Source organism: Ornithorhynchus anatinus, chromosome 2 (genome assembly GCF_004115215.2).
Source record: "Ornithorhynchus anatinus isolate Pmale09 chromosome 2, mOrnAna1.pri.v4, whole genome shotgun sequence".
Taxonomy (NCBI): domain Eukaryota; kingdom Metazoa; phylum Chordata; class Mammalia; order Monotremata; family Ornithorhynchidae; genus Ornithorhynchus; species Ornithorhynchus anatinus.
This window is the reverse complement of record NC_041729.1, coordinates 33,310,592-33,336,854: the sequence shown is the minus strand read 5'-3', so window position 1 is coordinate 33,336,854 and position 26,263 is coordinate 33,310,592. Positions and strand designations below refer to the sequence as shown.

The window sequence follows — 26,263 nt, the reverse complement described above, 5'->3', positions numbered from 1 at the left end:
TTTTCTTTTTTTGTATTCAGGGTGTCAAACCTTGTTCTGAGTCTTGGGGTAGGCACTGGTTAATTAGGTCAGACACAGTCCCTGTCCCTCATAGGGCTCACGGTCTAGGTGGGAGAACGGGTATTTAATGCCCATTTTACGGTTGGGGGAACTGAGGCATAGAGAAGTTGTGAGTTACCAAGGTCACACGGAAAGCAAATGACAGAAACGGGGGTTAGAACCCAGGTTCTCTGACTCCCAGGTCCGTGCCCTTTCATTCTCCTGTCCAGATATCCTCTGAAGGGCTCAGGGATACTGGGATAAGCGATTCAGAGCGACAGGACTCCCAGGATGCCATTTCTGGCATAGTTCTCAGCCCCCAGAGGCCTGGAGATTGTCACATGAGGACAGCAGCTTTTTCTGGTGGCAGGGGAGAGCATGTGGAGATGCCTCCCGGGTCTCTGGAGCTCCTGTGGTGCTCCTTCTGGTTGATTTCTCCCCTTGTGTTCCTGCAGGAGCTCCAGAGACCTTGCTATCCCTGACCACTTCAAGGAACATTGCCGGCTCCATGATTTTTGCATTATTTTATTTTTTTACTGGTATTTAAGTGCTTGCTTTGTGCCAGGCGGCGTACTTAGTGCTGGGGTAGATACAAGCTAATCAGGTTGCTCACGGTCTGTATCCCACCTGGGGCTCACAGTCTTAATCCCCATTTTGCAGATGATAAGCAGTATGGTACAGCGGATAGAGCAGGGGCCTGGGAGTCATAAGGACCTCGGTTCTAATTCCCTCTCGGCCACGTCTGCTGTGTGACCTTGGGCAAGTCACTTCACTTCTCTGGGCCTCAGTTACCTCATTTTGTAAAATGGGGATTAAGAGTGGGAGCCCCATGTGGGACAGGGACTGTGTCCAACTTGATTAACTTGTATCTACTCCAGTGCTTAGGACAGTACTTGGCACATAGTAAGTGCTTAACAAGTATCATACTTATTATGAGGTAACTGAGGCCCAGGGAAGTGAAGTGACTTGCCCAAGGTCACCCACCAAAGTGATAGAACCGGGATTAGAACCCAGGTCTTCAACACCCCAGGGCCGCATGGCTCAGTGGCAAGAGCCCTGGCTTGGGAGTCAGAGGTCATGGGTTCTAATCCTGGCTCCACCATTTGCCAGCTGTGTGACTTTGGGCAAATCACTTAATTTCTCTGTGCCTCAGTTACCTCATCTGTAAAATGGGGATTAAAACTGTGAGCCCCATATGGGACAACCTGATCACCTTGTATCCTCCCAGCGCTTAGAACAGTGCTTTGCACATAGTAAGCGCTAAACAAATACCAACATTATTATTATTATTATTATTCCACTAAGCCACGCTGCTTCCTTGGAGTAGCCATTGGGATTTGGGGCATTGGGGATCTACTGGACAAGTCTAGAACAGGGATGAGGTCCTACTCTGAATGGAATTTGATGTCAAAACATGAAAATGAAACCGAGTAGTGTAAAAATTTATTATAGCCACTTCCTTAATTGTTGAATAGCAAAGGTGTAAAGGCAGAAAAACATTTTCTTGTTGAAATTCCATTTCTTTTTGGAGAAAATGGAGGAGCTCAACAAATAAGTAACTTTTTTCTCTCATAGCTGTGTCCTTCCCCATTCACTCTCTCTGGATAATTTTTGAGAAATTGGAATAAGCCGTTCAACATCTTCAAAATTAAGCAGATTGGCAGAGGCAAGTAGGTGAACGTCCAGCTTGATAGAGACATTTTGTGAAAAATCTTATTTTTGAATAAGGAACAATATTTTACCAGAGAATTTACCAACTTGGAGCTAATGATGTGTGCTTGATCCTAATGATGTTTTTAATTACTAAGATATAGAACCATTTTCTCTTCAATTTTTTTTTACTTTCACTTGTTGATCTGATTAGAGTAGACACTCCCCAAATGCTTCCATGATTTTATTGCTTGTGATATTATTTACAGGAACTCAGTCTCACAGCACAGTCCTGCCCATCTTTTGATCCACTTATTCCAGAATAGTAAAGATGCCTTTATCCCATGAGCTCAATCTGTCCATTTTATTTCCAAGTCCTTGTGCCCCATAAAAATTTCAACTTTCAATTCATATAAATTAAAGAAGTTGTTAGACTAAGAGTTGTTAGAATAGCGATGCATTTTTCAAGAGAGAGATTTTAGAAACAACTGTAGACAGTAGCTGTAATTTAGACAAATTTTAGAAAACCAGACCGCCCCTTGGTGTGGCTGACACACGACATTTGGCTGAATTAAGCCGTATGAATTTATGCTTAAGTCTAAGAGGTGACAGGAAAGGGTGTTTGCACTTCAAGGAATAAACTGGGGAGAGAGAAACAAGAAGGAAAACATAGAAGGGAGTTTTCTTGAAAATAGTATAGGGAGGAATATGTTATGAACCGAATGTGAGACAGGCCAGTACTTGGATGTGCCTTCTCTCTTTCTACTGTCCACCCGGCACACTCCACTCCTCCGCAGCTCACCTCCTCACCGTCCCCCTTCACGCCTATCCCGCCATCGACCCCTGGCCCACATCCTCCCGCTGTCCTGGAATGCCCTCCCTCCTCACCTCCGCCAGACTAACTCTCTTTCCCTCTTCAAAGCCCTACTGAGAGCTCACCTCCTCCGAGAGGCTTTCCCAGACTGAGTGAGCTTCCCCTTTTCTCTCTGCCCCCTCTTCACCTCCCCTCAGCTAAGCCCCCTATCCCTCTGCTCTTCCCCCTCTCCCTTCCCCTCAGCACTGTGCTCATTTGTTTATATTTTATTACCCTATTTTATTAATGAGGTGTACATTCCCTTGATTCCGTTTGTCGTGATTATGTTGTCTTTTTGTCCATCTCCCCCGATTAGACTGTAAGCCTGTCAGTGGGCAGGGATTGTCTCTATCTGTTGCCAAAATGTCCATTCCAAGTGCTTAGTACAGTGCGCTGCACATAGTAAGCACTCAATAAATACTATTGAATGAATAGAATGACGCATAACGGGTTTGATTTTCAATCATTGATTTTGCAAGAGAAGAGAAGTGACAAGGCAAGTGACTTCCTCCCCCTCTATATACGCTAGATCATCACACTCCCGACCTTCAAAGCCATACTAAGATCACATCTCCAAGGGTCCTTCCTTAAGCCTACTTTTCCCCTGCTCCCTTTCCCTTCTGTGTAGTTTGTGCACTTGGATCTGTGACCTTGGGGGCATTTGATATTCACCCCGCCTTCATCTCCACAGTACTCCTGTAGATGTCTATAAATTATCTATGGTAAATTATTTATATTAATGTCCGTCGCCCCCTCTAGACTGACTGTAAGCTTGTTGTGGGCAGGGAAGGTGCCCGCCAACTCTCTTATATTGTACTCACCCAAGTGCTTAGTACAATGCTATGCACCTAGCGAGTGTTCAGTAAATACCATCGATTATGGTGGTGATAGAGACATTTCCCTGAGCAGTGAATTTCACCCTGAGGGTTCAGAGTACCCCATATTCCCTCTGCCTGCTTACTGCTTAAGATTCCCTAAAGGGGTAGTGGCGGTGTTTATATAACGGGGTGCTAGATACAAAGAGGACACGTTGGGCCAACTTTATACTGGGAGACGGCTCATCCCTGACGAAGGGGCAAAGAGAGTTTCTACCAAAGGGTTTCGGAAAGCGGGTGGAACTCTATAGGAGGGTTTTAGAGGTCACCTTGGTGGGTGGAGTAAAATCTAGGAGCTAGTGTTTATTTCAAGGGAAGAGGAAAAACCTGGGTAGAGATAGTACTTATGTCCAATCCGGGCACGTATCCTGGGAAGAGGGAGTATTTGAGGCTGATGGTGGATTTACGTTTGGCTGTATTCTGGTATTCACTAAGGTAATTGATCGTGACTAAATGGCAAGGGTAAGAATCCCTCCTTCTCACCAGACAAGCATTGAGAGAGTTTTCAGGTCCCTGAGGCTCTCGAATAATTTGCCCTTTCACTTTCCCTGAGTGCCTGCTGCCTCCGCTCTGGTCGGTACGGAAGAAGCCGAGAGACTAGTGGGCAAAAGAGGGGTAAAAATGCCAGAATGGTTGGATAACCCCCTCCAGAGCACTTAAGCTCTCCCTCACTTCTCCCCTTGTCCCCAGTGACATTGGTACTCTGACTTTTGCTTATACTCAGTTGTTTTAAGGCTTTGGACTTGTGAGACTTTCTCTCCCCTCCACCCCCTGCCCTATCTCCCCATCCCCATTTCCCCCCCATTTGTTTAAAAACAACAAAAAAACCCCACCAAGCAAGAAGCCTGGCCCTAATTCTAACAGAGCTGAGATTGAACAGCAAATCACTTCTGCATTTGGGTGAAAACTGAATTTTTCAAGTCCGTTTCTCTTCTAATAGCGGATTTCCTATGTTCTCGTTCCAGATGGGAATGGCTGGTAACACAAGTCCATTTGGGCAACCCTTTAGTCAAACTGGAGGGCAACAGATGGGAGCCACTGGAGTCAACCCCCAATTACCAAGCAAACCAGGCATGGTGAACAGCTTGCCTCCCTTTCCTTCTGACATCAAGAATTCTTCAGTTACCAACGTGCCAAATATAGTAAGTTGCCATTAGCTTTTTATTACTAAGTTGGACCCTGCCAGGTGAGTGCGCTTCTCCATTGTCGGAAATTAGGAATTTTGAGAGGGGCTTTAACCCGTAGGCGATTCGATGGTCAATTAAGAACATGGCCAAGAGAGTGTCGATGACTAAACACAACCCATCACCCCTACTGAGAAACAACTTAGGCATGGTCTACCGATGGGGTGGGATCCCCTCTTTCCTCTCCAAAAAAAAATAGTCCTACCCAGGTCAGTGATTCAGGGTAGTGTTCATCTGGTCACTGAAGCAGCAGTGGTGCCATTTGGCGGCACTCTGGATGTGTGAGCAGCTCGCTTTCATTTAGGGAAGGACTGTTCACCCCACCTGGCGAGGGAGGACAGAAAGTGTATCCTTAAAAGTTGTCTGCCTCCGTCAGTTAAACCAGGGTGACCAGTAGTCTGTGGCAGGGGAGCAGTCCATTTGTGCTGCCAGACCTAAGAAAATAAGCATCACCTCTTGGAACATCAGAAGCTGCACGAGTAGAAAAAGAGTCATTGCTCTGAAGGAAGAATAGCACTTTGTACCACATGGAAGGAAACTGTTTTATGTGTGATAAGATCATTGAACAACAAAACTAGTCTGAAGTGGCTGTATGAAATGCGAGGGGACGAAGGACTGCTCTGAGCGTCCAATTTGCGCTTCACGTGTGGCCTTGCAGTTTGTCGCTGAAACTAGAACTTCTCTAGACAGTGTTAGAGAAGTCCTGTGGTCCCATCCGTGCTCCCACAGCACCTCTGAAGAATGAATATGGCTCTGGCCTTGACACAAAGAGGGGAATCCCAGAGAGGTAGCGACAACGTCCAGGTCTTTCAAACGCATCTTCTGCTACTGAAGATGAAGCCCTACGAAACCTAGAAAACCTTCCAGCTCGCAAAGTCATAGCATGTGTCCCACCTATTGAAGAAATCCCTTCTAGGCTTTAGAAGATGTGGGCAGGGATTGTCTCTCTCTATTGCCGCGTTGTACTTTCCAAGCGCTTAGTACAGTGCTCTGTACACAGTAAGCGCTCAATAAATACGATTGAGTGAATGAAGAAGTCACTATAGAAGTCAGAGCCATGAAAAAATGGCAAAGCACCAGACCCAGTGGCATACCCACTGAGATCTCAGAGCATGAAGCGAGAAGCAGCGAGGCCTAGTGTATAGAGCCCGGACTTAGGAGTGAGAAGGGCCTGGGTTCTAATCCCAGCTCCTCTACTTGTCTGCTCTGTGACTTGGGCAAATCACTTCATTTCTCTAGGTCTCAGTTACCTCATCAGTACGATGAGGATTAAGGCCGTGAACCCTATGTGGGATATGGAGTGTGTCCAACCTGATTAGCGTGTATCTACCCTAGCACTTAGTATAGAGCTTGGCACGTGGTAATCGCTTAAAATATGCCATAAAAAATAGGAAGGGGACATGGTGCTCAGAGACTTATGCAGGCCTTTTCGCAACCTTTGGGTCATTGAGAAGAAGGCTTAAGGACTCAGAGATGCTTCTGTCATCTCCATCTTCAAAAACAAAAATGGAAGATCCAACTTCAGCAATTGTTAAGGCATCTCACTCTCCACTGCTGGCTAGATTATAATAACAATAATAATAATGCTGGTATTTGTTAAGTGCTTACTATGTGCCAAGCTGTGTTCTAAGTGCTGGGGTCGATACAAGGTAGTCAGGTTGTCTCACAGTTAATCCCCATTTTACAGATGAGGTAGCTGAGGCACAGAGAAGTTGTGATTTACCCAAAATTACACAGCTGATAAGTGGCGGAGCCGGGATTTGAACCCATGTTCTCTGACTCCCAAGCCCATGCTCTTTCCACTAAGCCACACTGCTTCCCTGTGCCTAGAGTCCTTCTGGGCCAGCTGCTGAAAAATATTACTGAATGCACACTCGAGGAATCGCTGTGTGACTTTAGATCTTGGGCCCAGCGGACCTGATCTTGGTCTTGGCCACCCTTCAGATATAAGAGAACTGGGCAGCCCAGTATTCTAAGTGATTTCCAGATGCTGGATCAACTGATGTCAACTGATGTCAGGATATGAAAACCACTTAGAGGTCTTGGTGCTGCTTTTCTCTAATTCTCCTCTTCCCTTTTGTCTTTGAAATTGGGGATAGTGGAAACTTGTTAGGTTCTCCCTATAGTTTATCCCCAGTATGTGTGTGATTTTCCCGACGTGAAAGAGCTTAATAACTTTTGCAAAAATGAGGATTCCGCTGGTCACTCTGCCTTCCAGATTGTTTATGAATCATATGCTAAACAAAACCTCTTGTATCACCAGCCCCTAAAGAAGCATCATGGCCTAGTGGAAAACGTACAGACTTGGGAGTAAAAGGACCTGTGTTCTAATCTTGGCTCTGCCAGTTGCTTAGTGTGTCACTTAACTTCTCAGGGCCTCAGTTTTCTCAACTATAAAGAGGGCATTAAATACGCAATCACCCTCCTACTTAGATCGTAAGCCCCTTGTGGGACAGGACCTGGACTGTGTCCAACCTGATTAACTTGCATCTACCCCAGAGCTAAGAATAAGTGCTTGCCACATAGTAAGCACTTCTTACTTCTGATCATCATCATTTTCCCTGGAGGGCCCTTCAATTTATACTTCTCCAGTTTGCAAAGTAGCAATTTATCCGTATCTTTGGTTTCCTATCTAATAATGTTAATAATGCTGGTATTTGTTAAGCGCTTACTATGTGCAGAGCACTGTTCTAAGCGCTGGGGTAGACACGGGAATCAGCTTGTCCCACGTGGGGCTCACAGTCTTAATCCCCATTTTACAGATGAGGGAACTGAGGCACAGAGAAGTGAAGTGACTTGCCCACAGTCACACAGCTGACAAGTGGCAGAGCTGGGATTCGAACTCATGAGCCCTGACTCCAAAGCCCGTGCTCTCTATCCAGCACATCACATTCTCTCCAGTCTCATTACTACAGGAGCCTTTTTTAAAGCTTTGGATGTGGAACCTTGTCAAAGACCTTTTGATAATCTAAATATGTTATTCCACTAGTTCTCTTTTCATTAGTCAGTGAATGCTATTTAGTGAGTGCTAACTATTTGCAGAGAACTTTACTGAGCTCTTGGAAAAGTACAATACAGTAGAGTTGGCAATCATATCCCCACCCACAAGGAGCTTACAAATTGTTTCCTGCCTCTTCCCCCCCCCCCAAATCTCAGAGAATAGCATCCGATTAAGGAAGCAACATTTTATTTTGCAAGAACTAGGTTGCCTTTCCCTGAATCGATTCTGTTCGCTTGAGTGTTTTTAGATCCTCTACTCGATTATGGATTATGCCAATTTGCTAGTCATAGAAGTAAAACTCACCAGTCTTCATGGGATCACCTCTGGTACAGTTCTCTGATCCTAGTTGTCTTTTGTAATGATAGGTTTGCTCCAAAAATGGGTAACCACAAAATTAAGATCAGCTCTGGTTTCCTGATTATTTCCAGCCTCTTGCTAGCTGGAGGCAATGAGAGGAAATTTTTCAAGAGGGTTACCACATACATAAGTGTAAGAAAATTTTAGTAAGCACCTCAATTCTTTGTGGCAGCTTTGTTTTAAGAGTCTATCTCTATTTTAGTTTCCCCAAGTTTCAGTATAAGATCACCTTGGGTAATGTTTTGAACGCCCGTTGGAATTTTTAGCCTATATCTGAGAGAATTCAGGAGCCACGGAACTGAATAAGAAATAGTTCAATAAAATTTGCGGCCAAGCAACATATAATTTAGGGCCTTCAAAGGAAGAAGCGAGGCAGCTTGCTCACAGGCCTATCTCAGGGAAATTCTTGTAATGGGAACTTGGTAGCTCCTTCTTCCACACATGACTGTTTGCTACATTTGAGCCTGTCCGACCTGTGGACCGAAGGGAGGGGAAGCAAGCCCTGGAAGGCTGATAAGAGGGAGCGAAGTCTAAATCCCCAAGATCGCTTTGAATCTGAGCTGCTTTTGAGTGCCTTCTGTGGGCAGAGACCTGTACTATGTACTTGGGAGAATACAGGAGACTTAGTAGACATGATTCCTGGCCTGAAGGAATTTGTACCTCAGCAGGGAAGACAGACGCTAAAATAAATTCCAGAGAGAAGGACACATTCAAGATATCAGCTCTCACCTTCAATTCTGTTGATTCCACAAAATGGTCCCCAATCTTGGGAATATTATCTTGGGGAAGCAGCGTGGCGTAATGGCTAAGACATGAGCCTGGAAGCCAGAGCACCTGGGAAACCTTGGACAAGTCACTTATTTTTCTGGGTCTGTTACAACTGCAAAATGGGGATTCAGTATCTATTCTCCCTCCTACTTAGGCTGCGCATCTCATGTGGGACGGGAACTGGGTCTGACCTGATTAACTTGAATCTACCCCAGTGCTAAGAACAGTGCTTGACTCACAGTAAGCACTTAAATACCGTAAAAGAAAAAGAAAGGTTTGGGCTTTGAGAGTGCAGTCATTGCTATAAAGTAATTTCTTAATGACCCAAGTGAGGATTTCTGTTGAAGTTAAAAGCCTGTTGAGTTGCTGTGTTTACCCGAGCTCTGGAAGTCTTCATACCAACTCCCAGAGTCCTTATCCTCGCTCATGGCTGCATAAACAAGATTGCTGTTTTAGAACTTAGTTTCCCAAAAGAAACCTCAGAAAAGTCCACCCGATTTCTAATCCTCTGCCTTCAGGCCGGTGAAAGTGTATAACCATCTAAGCTAAAGGGTGAAACACAAAAACCCAAACCAGGCCTTCCTCGTGGAAACCGGTGCTGTTATGCAACCGTACCTTCCTGTGGGTCATTCTGTTAAAATTCAAGTTTGTTGTTCATACTTACAGGGGAGTAAGACTGAGTTGTAAATAGCACCAATCAATTCTCTTCCCCTCTTCAAAACCCTACTTAAAGCTCATCTCCTCCAAGAGGCCTTCCCAGACTGAGCTCCCCTTCTCCCTCTGCTCTCTCTGCCCCCCGCTTCACCTCTCTGCAGCTAAACCTTCTTCTCCCCCCTTTCCCTCGGCTTCTCCCCCTCTCCCGTCCCATCCCCTCAGCACTGTACTCATCTGCTAAAACTGTATATATCTTCATTACCCTATTTATTTTGTTAATAAGATGTACATCACCTTGTTTCTGTTTATTTGCTATTGTTTTAATGAGATGTTCTTCCCCTCGATTCTATTTATTGCCATTGTTCTTGTCTGTCCGTCTCCCCCGATTAGACTGTAAGCCTGTCAAAGGGCAGGGACTGTCTCTATCTGTTACCGATTTGTACCTTCCAAGCGCTTAGTACAGTGCTCTGCACATAGTAAGTGCTCAATAAATACTATTGAATGAATGAATAGGCTCTGGTCATCCGGGAAACGCTTCCATTCATTAAAAACCCCTGTGTGCAGAGTGGTACGGTAACCACCGAGGGACATCATGAGGGAAGTATAATGCACGGGCCCTGCCTTCATAGAGTATATAAGCTAATAAGGGAGTCCGAATTAACTCAAAGGTAAACAGAATGTAAATGACGGAAGCATACCGAGATAGATTCAAACGCAAACACTAGAAGTAGGTTAATATTTACGGAGCTATTCAAGCAGGTTATGGTCTTCCTGGAGTGCTGGGAGTAATTGGAGTCATGTGGAGTTAGTCTGAAAAGGCATGCTATCATGTAGGAGGTGGCTAGTAGTCATGAAGCTGTCATCTGGGAACTTCTTGAAGATTCAAAAACACAAGTAATTAAGGGTACCAAATAAAGTCCGTACAGGGCCACCGGGAGCCTAAATTGGGAAGTCTTAGACACAGCCCCAAATCTTCATCAACCCTCCCAAGCTGGAAACTGTAACTGGATTCGTCTTGGTGAGCCGTAAATGCACTGTCCACCGATGTCCGGATTCCAAAGAAAGGGGAAACCAAATCAAGAGGGTTATCGCGTGCGGAGTCCCGACTTGTAATTCCGGCTCCACTGTTGTGTGACAGAGGGCAAGTCGTTTCACTGCTCTGGGCCTCAGATACCTTGTCTGTGAAATGGGGATGAAGACTGTGAGTCGCACGTGGGCCTGGGTAGTGTCCAACCCGATTAGCTTGTATCACCCCCAGTGCTTAATACTGTGTCTGGCACATAGGAAGTGCTTAATAAATACCGTAAAAATAAATAAAATAATGAATGCTAATGCCCAGTCATGTTCTAACAGCTCTTAAAAATCATTGTAGATTAACATGACTGTGATCATCCCTTTTGGTACCAAACCTTTGTAGGAAATAAAAATTCCCAAATCACCGATTTGTATCATGTTTGGGAGTTGTGTGAGTTCTTGATTTTTAATTCCTTGACACCCCCTCCGTTCCCCATCTCCAACATCTGCAAGAATGACCTCTGTCGATGCTAGGCTACCCACCTTATGGGGGTCAGATTGTTTCTCTTCCATCCAAAGGTATTTGTGTGGACTTTTGAACAAGAAGGAAGAGAGTGACTTTGATGAGGAAGCAGCATAGCCTAGTGGCTAGAGCACGGGCCTGGGAGCCAGAAGGACCTGGATTCTAATCACCGCTCAGCCACTTACCCGCTGGGTGACTTTGGAAGAGTCATTTCACTTCTCTGTGCCTCAGTTCCCTCAACTGTAAAATGGGGATTAAGACTGTGAGCCGGACAGAGGACCTTGTCCAACTTGATTAGTTTGTGTCTGCCCCAGTGCTTAGATCAGTGCGTGACTCATAGTAAGCGCTTAGCGAATACGGTCATCATTATTATGGACACCTCTTTTACCCTTTACAGTCAAGATTCAGTAATTTCCCATTGCTTGTAAGGTCTTTGTCTTCCTCTAAAATGCGCTTAATAACTCTTCTTGGTAAGCAATTGAATAGGAGCAGGCATATAAATCCCAATAAATTTTCCTGGACTTTGAAGATAGTGGATTGGAGAAACATTTCTTGCTCAGTTGGAATTTTGAACAGGAAGCAAATGAATGGGAGGGCTGGATGTTGCCTTTTCTAATTGTGGGCTGCTTGGGTCTCTGGTCTCTGGTCTCAGTTTTCAATCAGTAGTATTTATTGATCACTAAAGGTGCTCAGTGTGCAGAGCACTGAACTAACTGCTTGGGAAAGTGATAGTGGAGTAGTCTTCTAGACTATGAGCCCGTTGGGTAGGGATTGGATCTGTTTGTCGCCGAATTGTACTTTCCAAGCGTTTAGTACAGTGCTCTGCGCACAGTAAGCGCTGTGTCAAGTAGAGTGCTTGGCACATGTTAAGCACTTAATACTATTCATTCGCTTCATCGGAGAAGCAGCGTGGCTCAGTGGGAAGAGCCCGGGCTTGGGAGTCAGAGGTCATGGGGTCGAATCCCAGCTCTGCCACTTGTCAGCTGTGTGACTGTGGGCAAGTCACTTCACTTCTCTGGGCCTCAGTTCCCTCATCTGTAAAATGGGGGTGAAGACTGTGAGCCTCACGTGGGACAACCTGATGACCCTGTATCTACCCCAGCGCTTAGAACAGTGCTCTGCACATAGTAAGCGCTTAACAAATACCAACATTAGTATTATTCATTCAGTCGTATGTGCCAAGCACTCTACTAAGTGTTGGGGTAGAACGTGGCTCAGTGGCAAGAACCCGGGCTTGAGAGTCAGAGGTCGTGGGTTCTAATACCGGCTCTGCCACTTGTCTGCTCTGTGACCTCGGGCAAGCCACTAACTTCTCTGTGCCTCAGTTACCTCATCTGTAAAATGGGGATTAAGCCGGTGAGCCCCTCGTGGGACAACCTGATTACCTTGAATCTACCCCAGTGCTCAGAAGAGTGCTTGGCATATAGTAAGCGCTTAACAAATACCATAATTATTATACAAGATGATTAGGTCAGACACTGTCCCTGACCCCCATAGGGCTCACAGTCTTAAGCAGGAGAGAGAAGAGGTATTTAATTCCCATTTACCAATCTATCAATCGTATTTGAGCACTGACCTTATGCAGAGCACAGGAAGAGCACTGTCTAACAGAGTTAGTAGACATTTTCCCTGCCCACAAGGGGTTTTTTACAGTCTAGAGATGAGTAAACTGAGGCACAGTGAAGTTAAGCGACTTGCCCAAGGTCCTGCCACAGTCAAGCTCTCCCAGGCCCATGCTCTTTCTACTAGGCCAAGCTGCTTCGCAAGCGTGAAGCATCGCAACAGCATAAAAGACAAAGACACACCCACCTTCTCTCTAAATGAAACGCTGTATCCGGGGGAGAATTTCAGTCCTAGGCCCAGCTGTAACTCCAGCCACCACTGTTGCAGCCACCAGTCTTCCTGAGGTTTTGTGGAGGCCTCAGGCTGCGGTTACTGTTATCTCTCCTGGGGGGTGGGGGATGGAAGGCAGGGTGAGATGGAGGCTCCTCTGTGATGGGGAGGGGATCCAGTTACCAGGGAGACAGGGTGACTGGCTCCACTGGGGGGCGGGTGGAGAGGGTGCGCAGCTTTTATCCTCCTGGCCCGAAGGGTTCAGGGGCCTTCAGTGGTAGGAAGAAAGGCAGTATAGTTCCTACTTGCAGCTGTGGAGAATTGGTAGGCGCAATTCCTACCCTCAGGGAGTTTGCACTCTAGTCTGGAGGACAAAGACTAAAATAAATATAAGTTCCTGGTGGGCAGAAAGCTGTCTATCAGCAGACACGGGACTGTACCTCGGTTATCTCATCTATAAAATGGAGATTAAGACTGTGAGCCCCTTGTAGGACATGGACTCTGTTCCCATTGGCTGCCCCATTGCTTAGTACAGTGCCTGCCACATAATAAGCGCTTAATAGATACCATTTAAAAAAGGGTTTAGTACAGTGCTCTGCACACACTGAGCGCTCAGTGAATACAATTGATGGATCGATTCCAGATAGGAGAGACCAATGGTGGGGAAGGGATTGACCACTCAAGCCTTTAGAGGAAGTGTTGAAGTGGCCATTTGTGGGAATGTAGATTGGAGAGGTGAGAGATTAATCAGGGAAGACCTCCCAGAGGAGTTACAGTTTCAGAAAGGCTTGGAAGTTGGAAAGGGCAGTGGATCTGACCCGTGTGAAGCGAGTGATAGCTCCAGGTAGGAGGGAGGCCACGAGCCAGAGTTTGGTAGCGGGGGAGTTGAAAAAGAGGCACGATGAGTAGGTTGGCTTGTGGGGAGCTGGGTGTGAGCTAGAGTGTACTGGGAATCGAGAGATGATGACTTTGGTCGTCTCAGCGGAAATTAAGAACTGTATTTTCCTGGAAGTATGAAGATGCCTTGAGGAGGAGGAGTGAGTGATTACAGGAGTAGTTTGTGTTCACATAAGTAGCATATGCCCTTTGTCTGTAGAAGGAAAGATGAAGATATAACTGGTTGCTCAGTATCCCTTTATATTAAAACTAATGCGACTGTTTATGTAGTTTCTATGGAAACGACAAATGCCATCATGTCGACTCTTAAATGTAGTTTCTATGGAGACTTGAGAGATCACTCCGTAATCTATAGCTCCCTCCTTAATGGTTGAACTGGCAATAGGAATGTGCTTGAAAAACAAGTATTGCCCTATCTAGCTTTTTAATTCTGGGATCTGTGTTTCCTGCAGTAGCCACGATAGGGTGAGCGCTGTACTAAACAGACAAAAACTGGAGGCATTTCCACGAAGCAATTCCGCTTATCTTTTCAAAATAGATGGATAAAAGACACAATGTAGTAAATGTAATAGCTGTTATAATATTCACAAGATTGGTCTGATGCTGGCTAAGCCCACTGGATGTATATAAGAGAAGCAGCGTGGCTCAGTGGAAAGAGTGTGGGCTGGGGAGTCGGGGGTCGTGGGTTCGAATCCCAGCCTTGCCACTTGTCAGCTGTGTAACTGTGGGCAAGTCACTTCACTTCTCTGGGCCTCAGTTTCCTCATCTGTAAAATGGGGATTAACTGTGAGCCTCATGTGGGACAACCTGATTACCCTGTATCTACCCCAGCGCTTAGAACAGTGCTCTGTACATGGTAAGCACTTAACAAATACCAGCATTATTATTATTATTATATTGTGGCTAGTCTCACCTGGGGCTCCCCCCAGCATCGCTCAGTGGAAAGAGCCCGGTCTTGTGAGTCAGAGGTCATGGGTTCGTATCCCGGCTCTGCCACTTGTCAGCTGTGTGACTGTGGGCAAGTCACTTCACTTCTCTGGGTCTCAGTGACCTCATTGAAAAATGGGGATGAAGACTGTGAGCCTCATGTGGGACAACCTGATTACCCCGTATCTACCCCAGCGCTTAGAACAGTGCTTGGCACATAGTAAGCGCTTAACAAATACCAACATTATTATTATTAAAATACTTTTTAGTGAGAAGATATGAATATAATAATAATCTGGTGACCCTTCTTGGTTGGTCAGTGGAGCGGCCATATGACCTCTCAGGGGGAGGTTGAAGGAAAATCCAGAACTTGATTCTCACCCCTCCGGGAATACTCTTTCCTTACCTCCCTCTCATTAAGAATCTCGATTCATTTCAAGAAGTCAGAGTGGAGAGAGATGAGGCCCGCCTGTTCGTTACCCTCCTGGGATTTGACCCCGAGATGCGACGTGAAGGCGAGATTCCCCCATCTCGTCGCATCCCAGGTTGACTGATGCATCAGCCTCCTTGCAGATTTCCTGGTCTCCATTCTTTCTGGCCTCCTCCCGCTGGTCTGCTGGGACGTTGTCTCGAGGGAGAGAGGCTGCCGGTGCCTCTGTCTCCCCTCGGCCCCTTGCACGCGTGCGCCCACAGACACGCAAAACACACTCATCCCTGGGACACACCTGGACTCTTATTCCGGGAAGGGGGAGGGGGCAGTGACAATGTTAGTCCACAGTCAATAACAGCAACAACGATAGTGTGGTACTTAAGCGCTTTCTATGTGCCAGGCACTGTACTAAGCGCCTGGGTAGAAACAAGCTAATCGGGGTGGACACAGTCCCTGTCCCACGTGGGGCTCACGGTCTTAATCCCTATTTTCCAGATGAGATAACTGAGGCACAGAGAAGTGACTTGCTCAAGGTCACACAGCAGGCACGGGGCAGAGCTGGGATAAGAACCCAGATCCTTCTGACTCCCAGGCCCGAGCTCTATCCAGTAGGCCACACTGCTTCTCTAAAAAAAAAAATAACAGTCCCCCCCCCCCCCCCCCCACAAATTATGCAGTCAAGTTTCCCACATTTGGGGCAGTGGATGAACCTCACCCTCGGAAAAAGCAACATGGTGACCCCAGTATGTCCCCTGCCGGTCCCATTATACCGGGCTCCCAAAGCCTGCTGGGCAGAGAAGAGAACATGCGTGACACAGATGGAGGGAGGAGGAGTCCCCTCACCCACTCCTCCTCCTCCAGCAGAGAGGTGGGAAGGCTTATGGCTCCTGCTGCCATTGTGGCCGTGGCTCTAACTGTTGGACTTGTTGAATCATTGGAAGCACAAATCTCTGCTCCTCCCTTGTTGATCTTCCTTGTCTTTCATTTTCTTTTTGGGTTGGTTTCCCCTGTCCTTAAGTTTCTGCCGTTCATCCCGACTCTGCCGCTTGTCAGCTGTGTGATTGTGGGCAAGTCACTTAACTTCTCTGTGCCTCCGTTACCTCATCTGTAAAATGGGCATTAAGATTGTGAGCCTCACGTGGGACAACCTGATGACCCTGTATCTACCCAGTGCTTAGAACAGTGCTCTGCATATAGTAAGCGCTTAACAAATACCAACATTATTATTATTGCAATGCAACAGAGTTAGGTACTTTCCCTTGCCCACAACAAGCTTACAATCTAGAGGAGGAGACAGACTTTATCTGTACACTCCACTTTTTGGGAATTTTCTGTAGAACACTGCTACGTAAATGGGTAAAGGGGGCTATGCTGTCATCAAGCATGTGAGTTCCATGTGGGATAGGGACTGTGTCCAACCTGATTAGCTTGTATCTACCCCAGCGCTTGGAAAAGTGCCTGGCAATAGTAAGTGTTTAACATATATCATAAAAAAAAAATCAGGCCTCCCATCTTGCCTAGTAACAGCCAGATTCTCTTTTTTAGCTTGGGAGCCTGGATTTTAAAGTTAATTTTATTGTATCCTGTCATTTGGCAACTTGGGGAGGTTGCTGTTCGGTGGCATATTGACCCATCTGCAGTCCTTCAGTACGATAGTCTCCAGTCACCAGAGGGAGACTTGGCCTATACTTAGGAACAGTTATATAGGAATTATCACAGTTAAAAAACCAAAAACATATAGAGAAGTACCATAAAATAGGATGGGATTGGCCCAGGACAGCATAAAGATACAGTGGGGTACCTCTTAATGCTTCCTTAGCCTCAGGTTACTAGGGCAGGAGGAAGTCACTGAGATGAAGTGTAGAATGCTCAGCAGCTTTAAGTGCCCCAGAATGGTATGATGGGGAACTTACAAAGAACACATCTACCTCAAAGGCAGGTTGAAGCTTGTCTCTAAAATTCATACATGCACAAGATAGAGCAAGAGGGGCGTAAAAGGGATCGGGAAGATCAATATCAAAATTCAAGAACTCAAAATGAAAAAATCTTGGAGGATTCAAGAGTTAAATTTTTGCATTACTGAAAAAAGCAACAACAAAAAAAATCAACCAATCACTGAATGGCATTTATTGAGCACTTAACTATGTCCGTAAAGTATGAAAGAGTTGGTAGATAATCTCTGCCCTCAAGGACGGTATTAAAGGGTCCAGATGAATTGAACTTCAAGGTGCCTCGTGAATATAATGTGACACTCCTTGTCAGCCTCACGCCTTCTGGTCATTTCACGTTACTTAAAAACGCATATTTTGCACCTCATCCTAAGAACACTGGTTTTTGTCCACTCCTTCTAGAACAATGACGGGGAGATGGGTGAGGGGGTAAGTGTCTGTCTCGGGGTCCCAATACCAAGGTTGCCAGGTATCGCACCGAGTATTGAGTACTTGGCTAAAGTCTCTTAGGGGAAATGAGTCAAGCAAATATTCACTCCACAGATATGAATTAGAAGAATGTGTTTGAGTGGGAGAAATGAGGCACTGAACTAGTGGGTTGGAAAATGGGTGGCGTTAAGGGAAACTTCCCCGGGGAAGTGGGTCTTGAGCTGAGGTTTAAAGAAAAGGAGGGACCTCATATCCCACATAAGAGAAAGTGTAATTAGGTGATACCTCACCATCCTCCGTACCCATCAGTGAAAGGCCGAAGGAATCTTTTAAGATCAGCCAGTGGAAGTTTGGTCAACTGGCATTAAGGAGGCACTTAATAGGATAGTATTTATGCCTGCATCAGAAGGACCATCATCTCTGAGAACTCCAAATATCCCGAGAGGTGTAGACTGAGGGCTGCGGGCTTCCTCTGGAGAAAGTCATGGGTTCTAATCCCGGCTCTGCCACTTAGGTGCTGTGGGACCTTGGGCAAATCACTTCTCTGTGCCTCAGTTACCTCATTTGTAAAATGGAGTTTGAGACTGTGAGGCAAGGAGTTGCCTCCAACCTGGTTTACTTGTATCCACCCCAAGCACTTAGTATGGCACTTAAATACCACAATTTTTATTTTTATTGTGTGTCAACGGTCCTGAAGGAGCTGTAGCAAATGGCATCCTGACCATACAGCTGTCTTGGTGCAATGGGATAACAATAATAATAATGATGATGGCATTTGTTAAGCGCTTACTCTGTGCAAAGCACTGTTCTAAGCTCTGGAGAGGATACAAGGTGATCAGGTTGTCCCACATGGGGCTCTCAGTCTTAATTCCATTTTACAGATGGGGTCACTGAGGCACAGAGAAGTGAAGTGACTTGCCCAGAGTCACACAGCTGACAAGCGGCTGAGCAGGGATTTGAACCCATAACCTCTGACTCCCAAGCCCATCCTCTTTCCACTGAGTCGTGCTAAATGTTGCAGGTCACACAGGTTTAGGTGCAGCTCTTAGAGAAGGAAGTTAAGGGTGACAGAAGATACATCTGTGGCCGTGAGGGTAGGCATTAAGGAGAGCAACCGCCCACCGTCCTCCAGTCGACCTTGGCCATTGCTGGGCTGGGTGGACCACCGTCATCATTTATTTATTAAATAATTATTAAGTATCAGATAAAATCTTATCAGAATAAGATAATTTATTAAATGATGTAGTATTTATTGAACCTCAAGCTCAGTCGATACGATCGAAAGAATGAATGAACCTTCAGAAAGCCTTCCAGTGACCCTAAATTAGGTAGTTTTGCTTGTACACACCTCAAGATAGGACTCCAATTCAAGCCAGTTGGATTTTGCTCTGTTCTGGCGGCTTTAAGGTGGTAGAAGGGGAAGAGAGCAGGACTAGTTGCTGCAGCTTCCATATTCCTGCCTCCTTCCTCCTTTAGACTGTGAGCTCATTGTGGGCAGGAAATGTGTCTGTTTGTTATATTGTACTCTTCCCGGCGCTTAATACAGCACTCTGCACACAGTAGTGCTCAGTAAATACGATTGAGTGAATAATACCAGCCTTTTCCACAGGATCAGTTATTTGACTTGTATGGGCTTTATTTGCATATGCTCAGTTAATAGTAGTAATGATGGTAATTGTAGTATTTAAGTGCTTCCTATGTGCCAGGCACTGAACACTAGGGTAGGTACAAGATAGGTCAGATTTAGTCCCTGTCCCACATGAGGCTTACAGTGCAAGAGGAAGAATACATATTTAGTTCCATTTTATAAATGAGGAAACTGAAGTACAGAGAGTTAAATAACTTGTCCAAGGTCTCACAGCATGCTAGTGGCTGATCCCGGATTAGAACCCGGTTCTTCCTGTCCTGTGCTCTACCCAATAGGCTACACTGCTTCTTAATTTTTTCCAAGATCTGACCTATACAGTAATAGGTAGAGAAAAGATTGATGGAGTTGATTCATTACAGCAGTTCCTGGTAGGTCCCTGAAAGAGCACTGCACACTAAAAAGCCCAACGTGCCCTGCATGAGCTGCATTAGAAGCTACTCGGTGCCTCAGAATTCACTTTGGGCAGTATACTCAGCTCACCAGGTAATTCCAGAGTCAAAAGTAAAATTCCAGACTTTCCAAAGGCTTTCCCTGGGCAGTTGTAGCCTGTTGTGCATTTGTGAAGTCTCTGCCTGTTAATTGAAGCATTTGCCTCTCTCACCTTGAAGGAAGGTCTTGGCCATTTTGACCAGGTTGGGCTTTGTGCCAACTTCACAGAGCCCCCTTTCCCCCCGCCCACCCCCCATGACTTGGAAATAGCTTTACCCCAACCTCACAGCTTTTTCCTTTCTTCCCCCTCCTTCCCCCAGATCATCCAGGAATTGGGAATCTTCCACTCCTCCTTGGTATCCTTTCCATGAGCCCTAGCTGGGGTTGGAGGAGGACAATGACTGTAATCATAATTTCCTGAAAGGAAAGGGAGAGTAAAGGGAGTCTGATTCTCCCATTCATGCCACCTCCTCTGCCTCTACCCGTCCGGGTTACTATTTTTGCCTTCATCCTGAAGGTGATCAGGAAGAATCTTTCACTCCTTTCTGGTCGATTTTATTGGAGGAAACTGGAAAGGGAGAGGCTTATCTGTAAATAGCCATCCAGTAAGGCTGCTTCAGCCTTTTGCGAAAGAGAAAGTGGCTCTGGGTCCTCTGCCTTAGAAGAGAGTGAGGGCCCTCCACCGTACCTTTCACACTCCTCTCCCTTCCCACCCCTAATGGCTCCAGCAGCTACGGACAGAGCCCCCCCCCCCCCCCGTGCTCTCTAGGGAAGAAAAGAGGGAGCAAACTTTGACTTGAAGGGACCTCTACCCCAGAGTCAGTCAGTCGTATTTATGGAGCGCTTAAGAGAGTACAGTATAAGAGACACCTCTGCCCACAACAACCTTACAGTCCAGAGGGGGTCTTAATCTGACCCCTAATCGCAGCGATCCTTTTGCAGCAGGGCCTGGGTCCGTCTGGCTGTACTTCTTCCCCTTCTCCCTCTGCATTTTAACTCCACAGCCCCCACGCAGACTCCTTTCAGTTCACTTCTTTGGACTCAGTGCCCTGTGGCTCCCCTCTTAGCAGGAAAACTGTAAAACCTCCTTCTTCAATCCTCATTGTGTGTTCTGGCAGCAGAATTTTCTTCCCTCTTTTCCTGACTTTCATTTGTGAATCACCCTAATCAGGACAGCCGAGTATCTCTGGATTCCCTCCTAAAAAGGCTGATTTCTTTGCAACTAGCTCTAAGACTATCCCGCCTTGATTACTGTAGCAGCCTCCTGGCTGACCTCCCAGCCTCCTGTCTCTCCCCACTTCAGTCCATACTTCCCTCTGCTGCCTGGCCCAATCTTACTAAAAAAAGTTCAGTCCATGTCAGCTCACTCCTCAAGAACCTCCGGTGGTTGCCCACCCACCTCTGCATCAAAAAGAAACTCCTTACCATAGGCGTTAAAGCACTCAATCACCTTATCCCCTCCTAACTTACCACCCTGATTTCCTATTACAACCCAGCCCACTCCTCTCATGCCAACCTATTCACCGCACCTTGATCTCATCTATCTGCAGCTGACCCCTCACTCAAATCCTGCCTCTGGCCTGGAACTCCCTCCCTCTTCATAACTGACAGATGACTCTCTCCAAAGTTATATTAAAAGCACATCTCCTCCAAGAATCCTTCCCATAGCACTCATTTTCTCCTCTCACAACTCCCTTCTGCGTCGCCTTTGCACTACGATCTAATAATAATAGTAATAATAATGTTGGTATTTGTTAAGCGCTTACTATGTGCCGAGCACTGTTCTAAGCACTGGGGTAGATACAGGGTAATCAGGTTGTCCCACATCAGGCTCACAGTTAATCCCCATTTTACAGATGGGTGAACTGAGGCACAGAGAAGTTAAGTGACTTGCCCACAGTCACACAGCTGACAAGTGGCAGAGCCGGGATTCGAACCCATGACCTCTGACTCCGAAGCCCAGGCTCTTTCCACTGAGCCACGCTGCTTCCCCAACCTTTATTCACCACTCCCTCAGCCCATAGCACTAAATACATATCTGTAATTTAATTTGTTTATATTAACGTCTCTCTCCCCCTCTAGACTGTAAACTCAATTTTTTATGATATTTATTAAGCGTTTACTGTGTTTCAAGCATTGTTCTAAGTTCTGGGGAAGATACAAGTTTATCAGGTTTCACCCAGTCCCGGTCCCACGGGAGGCTCACAGTCTAAGTAGGACGGAGGAGGATCGAATCTCCATTTTACTGTTGAGGAAACTCAGGCACAGAGAAGTTAAGTGACTTGCTCAAGGTCACACAGCCGAGAAGTGGCAGAGTTGGGGTTAGAACCCAGGTCCTCTGACTCCCAAGCCCGTGGTCTTTCCACTAGGCCATGCTGCTTCTCATTGTGGGCAGGGATCATCTCTACCAACTGTTAGATTATACTCTCCCAAGCATTTAATACAGTGCTCTGCACACTGTAAGCATTCAATAAATATGATCGATTGATTGAATGATGATTTAGATTAGAAATGAAAAATGGAAGGACTTAGATATCCCAAATTGAATGTGTGGGTAAATTACTGTATCCTTCTGTTTAGGTTTCTTCAGCCAAATGGGGGTACTTCTATATATCACCAAGTGTGTTTCTATAGTGTCCCAGGTTTTGAAGTGAACTCACCCATTTCATCTTAGTCCCTTCGAAGAAGCTGACGACCTTCTTATTGGGCATAAACCTCCCTTGACTGCCCCACACTGGGACCCCGCACCCTCTGTGACTTCTCCCGAGACCCTCCTGGCGGGCCTCTGGAGAGCCGCCCGACTCAATCCGCCCCGAAAGAGTGGGCCTTGCAGGCGAACCCCAGCCTCCTGGCCGTTGCCGATGGACGAATAGTTTGTAGTATTGGTTCAGCTCTTACTGTGTTCCAAGCAGTGTACGAAGCATGGGGGTAGATACCAGATCATCAGATGGGACGCAATCCCTACCCCTCAGGGGGTTCACAGTCAAAGTATTGAATCCCCATCTTACAGATGAAGAAACTGAGGCACAGAGAAGTGACTTGCCCAAGGTCCCACAGCAGGCAAGAAGCAGAGGTGAAAAAAACACACCCAGGTCCCCAGGCTCCCAGGCTCAGGCCCTCTCAGCCAGGGTTTGCTGCCTGAAGAAGCTCACTGTGGGCGGGTAATGTCACTCTTTATTGTTGTATTGTACTTTCCCAAGAGCTTAGTAAAATAAAAATAAATACATTGTGGTATTTGTTAAGCGCTTACTATGTGCAAAGCACTGTTCTGAGCACTGGGGGATACAAGGTGATCAGGTTGTCCCACGTGGGGCTCACAGTTTTAATACCCATATGACAGATGAGGCAACTGAGGCACAGAGAAGTTAAGTGACTTGCCTAAGGTCACACAGCTGACTAGCGGCGGAGCTGGGATTAGAATCCGTGACTTCTGACTCCCAAGTCTGTGCTCTTTCCACTCTGAGCCATGCCGCTTCTCTCGTACAGTGCTCTGCACACAGTAAGCATTCAATATATGCGATTGAATGAATGAACATGCCGAGGTGGACAAGGTTTGCCGAACTACCTGGGGATATTGCTTTCTTTAAAACCCCAAAACGGTTGTAAAAAACCAGGACCCATCAAAATGAACAATTTATTTTTCGTTTCTTTTCAATCCTAGTCTCAGATGCAAACCCCGGTGCAACAGGTGGGAATTGTACCAACGCAGGCCATGGCAACTGGACCTACTGCAGATCCTGAGAAACGCAAACTGATACAGCAGCAGCTGGTTCTACTGCTTCACGCTCATAAGTGTCAGAGACGAGAGCAAGCTAACGGAGAGGTGCGGGCCTGCTCTCTCCCGCACTGTCGAACAATGAAGAACGTCCTGAATCACATGACGCACTGCCAGGCCGGGAAAGCTTGTCAAGGTATGTGCTTTTTACGCAGATCCGAGTGGCGGGGGGTGTTGATTTGAAATATAATTCCTTAAATTGTCGTTCCCCGCTTTTTGTGGAACTGTGTTTGTTCTTTCTCTGCTGTGACTGCAGTGCTTGTTTTCCCATTTTTTACCCCAGATAATTGTGTTTTTTCTATCTTCACACTTTCACACCAAGTGATTGAAGCACACTCCACCTCTTGGGAAGTAAGATGATGCCGAACTGTACATTCCAAGCGCTTAGTACAGTGCTCTGCACATAGTAAGCACTCAATGAATAGTACTGAATGAATTCGCCCTTTTTTCCAGGCCACAGTTAATGGTTTTTTTCTCTAAATTCACTGTAGAAGACCCTGCACTGTATTGGGCTGTAATCCTTCTACCGCCATCCTCACAGATCAAAGATGCCTCAGTCTACAGGGTTGTTTTTTTTTTCTTTTGAACATGACTATGTGGTTGAGGGTTTCAGTGTACTGCTGCCTCTGTTTCTTCACTTCATCTCTAAAAGGTAGTCTTTTAAGGTCTGGTGTATTGAAAGTCTGATTTGCACGGGAAGATAACCTGTAGTTGTTTTTCTGGTCGTAGTGGCCCACTGCGCATCTTCTCGACAAATCATTTCCCACTGGAAGAACTGCACACGACATGACTGTCCTGTATGCCTCCCTTTGAAAAATGCCAGTGACAAACGGAATCAACAACGTGAGTAAACAGTGAGGGGGAAAGAGCTTTGGGTTACGAAGTAGAGCGATACAGCGGGACAGGAAGGGGACATCGAAGTGGTCGTGTTTACAGGAAGGGGATTCCGATGAAGAGAGGTGGGCCGTGACCTTAGGAGCCGGAGAAGGTCCCAAGGCGGGGAGAGCAGATTTTGCATTTACCGAATGCACCTTGACACTGCAGTCTTTTAAAATGAGATTTGCTATGAATCATGCATTTCTTCTTCCTACACTTGAATTCCACAGTCTGGGGCGATGAAAAAGAGAAAGGTCAGAGTAGTTGAGCAAGAGACCCAAGCTGAAGTAAAAAATCCCTCCCCCGTTTCCTTAATGCTAGGCTGACCACAGTCAGAATCTGACATCTGAAAAGATAGATTCGCCTCGCCAAGTGTCTTTTTGTTTCACGCACATTTGTTCCCCTGACCAAAGGAGTCTACCTGCCTTTCTTTCCAGTTGGATCCCTCGACCCTATACAAATCCTGCCTCGCTTATCCAGACTCTTTTTACTCTCAGAATCGCCCGTCCCCAGTCCCCCATCCTCTTCAGCGTGGCTCCGAAGCCTGGGCTTCGGAGTCAGAGGTCATGAGTTTGACTCCCGGCCCTGCCACTTGTCAGCTGTGTGACTCTGGGCAAGTCACTTAAGTTCTCTGTTGCCTCAGTTACCTCATCTGTAAAATGGGGATTAACTGTGAGCCTCACGTGGGACAACCTGATTACCCTGTATCTACCCCAGAGCTTACAGCAGTGCTCTGCACATAGTAACTTCTTAACAAATACCAACATCATCATTATTATTAATTTCCTCCAGATACATTCCCAACTTCCTCACTTCATTGTCATATCTTAACTTCCACATCTGTTTTGAAGGGTTTGCTCCTTTTTTTCTTTTTGGCCATTTCAGTGAGGCATAGGAAAAGCTTGGATTGTACCTCTTCCACATGGGTACTCTTCTGTGACAGATCAGAATTTCTCCTTGCAAAGATTCTCCTCACTTCTTGTGGATTCCTAACCACTGTATACTGGGGAGTAGTGTTCTTGACAAACTTGGTTTCAAGGACTGCTTTTTTAGCACTAACCTAAGCGTACAGGTGCATGCATCCAGACTTCTCTATCTAGACAGGCACCCGTTGGCAAAAGGTTTCCGCATCGATACTTCAACTATTGTCTTGGAACCTATTGTATCAGAAATCGATCTGGCTCTAAAACTTCGCTTTTCCCTTTTAATCCGCTCGGAAGTCAGTGCACTTTTCATTAAGAATAGAGTATTTAATTTCCTCTGTCTCCGACTTAGATTGTATAAAGTGCTCCTCAGAAGTCAGTGAAATGAAGTATACTGAAACTTATTTGTGGTTTTTACAAAAGAGAGCTTTTTTAACTGTGTGACTTTCAAACTGATTTAGTGCATTTGCTCTCAAGTGGTGAACCACAATGATTCTAACTCATAATGTAGCAGGAACAGGATTTTATTTATCCAGTAATATTTATTGAGTACCTGCTGTATGCACCGCACTCTAAATCCTGGGGAAGAGAATAGGGACGAGTTGAGACGAAGTCCCTGGTCCGCAGTGGACGCACACTCTGGTACGTAGTAAGCGCTTAACAGTAACCATTAAAACAAATTCAGCCTACCTGAATGAAGTGGTTGGGGAGAGAGCCATTAGGAGTGATCACAGCGTGAGGCAGAGTAGTCAGAGAAAAGGCAGGCCATCGCCCGGAGGCCTGAGGAATTAGTTACTGTCTTTGCACATTTCTGGAGGGAGAAACTGCGCCTCTAACCTATCCCTAACCCTAATTTTTTTTAAATGGTATTTGTTAAGCCCTTACTGTGTGCCAGGCTACACGCTGGGGTAGGTACGAGCTAGGTCGGACACAGTCCGTGTCCACATGGGGCTCGCAAATCCTAATCCCCATTGTACATTTGAGGGAACCGAGCCACAGCGTGGTCTAGTGAGTACAGCACGGGCCTGGGAGCCAGAAGGACCTGGGTTCTCATCCTGGCTCGGCCACTTGTCCTCTGTGTGACCATCTACCCCAGTGCTTAGTACAGTGCCTGGCACATTAGTAAGTGCTTAACGTGTACCACGGTTATCATTAAAATGAAGTGAAGTGACTTACCCAAGATCACACAACAGATAAGTGGCTGAGCTAGGATTAGAACCTTCTTACCT

The 26,263-nt window shown here is 46.1% G+C and overlaps 1 protein-coding gene across 3 annotated transcripts in view; it reads left to right on the top strand.

Annotated features, from left to right (window-relative positions):
• Positions 1 to 26,263, top strand: part of LOC100080510 (CREB binding protein) — a 189,986-nt gene that overhangs the window by 60,266 nt on the left and 103,457 nt on the right. For all 3 annotated transcript variants that reach the window (XM_029058424.2, XM_029058425.2, XM_029058423.2), the window contains exons 3-5: positions 4,383 to 4,559; positions 23,122 to 23,371; positions 23,965 to 24,078. In XM_029058424.2, the coding sequence (XP_028914257.1) occupies positions 4,383 to 4,559; positions 23,122 to 23,371; positions 23,965 to 24,078 (541 nt within the window). The remainder of the gene's footprint in view (positions 1 to 4,382; positions 4,560 to 23,121; positions 23,372 to 23,964; positions 24,079 to 26,263) is intronic.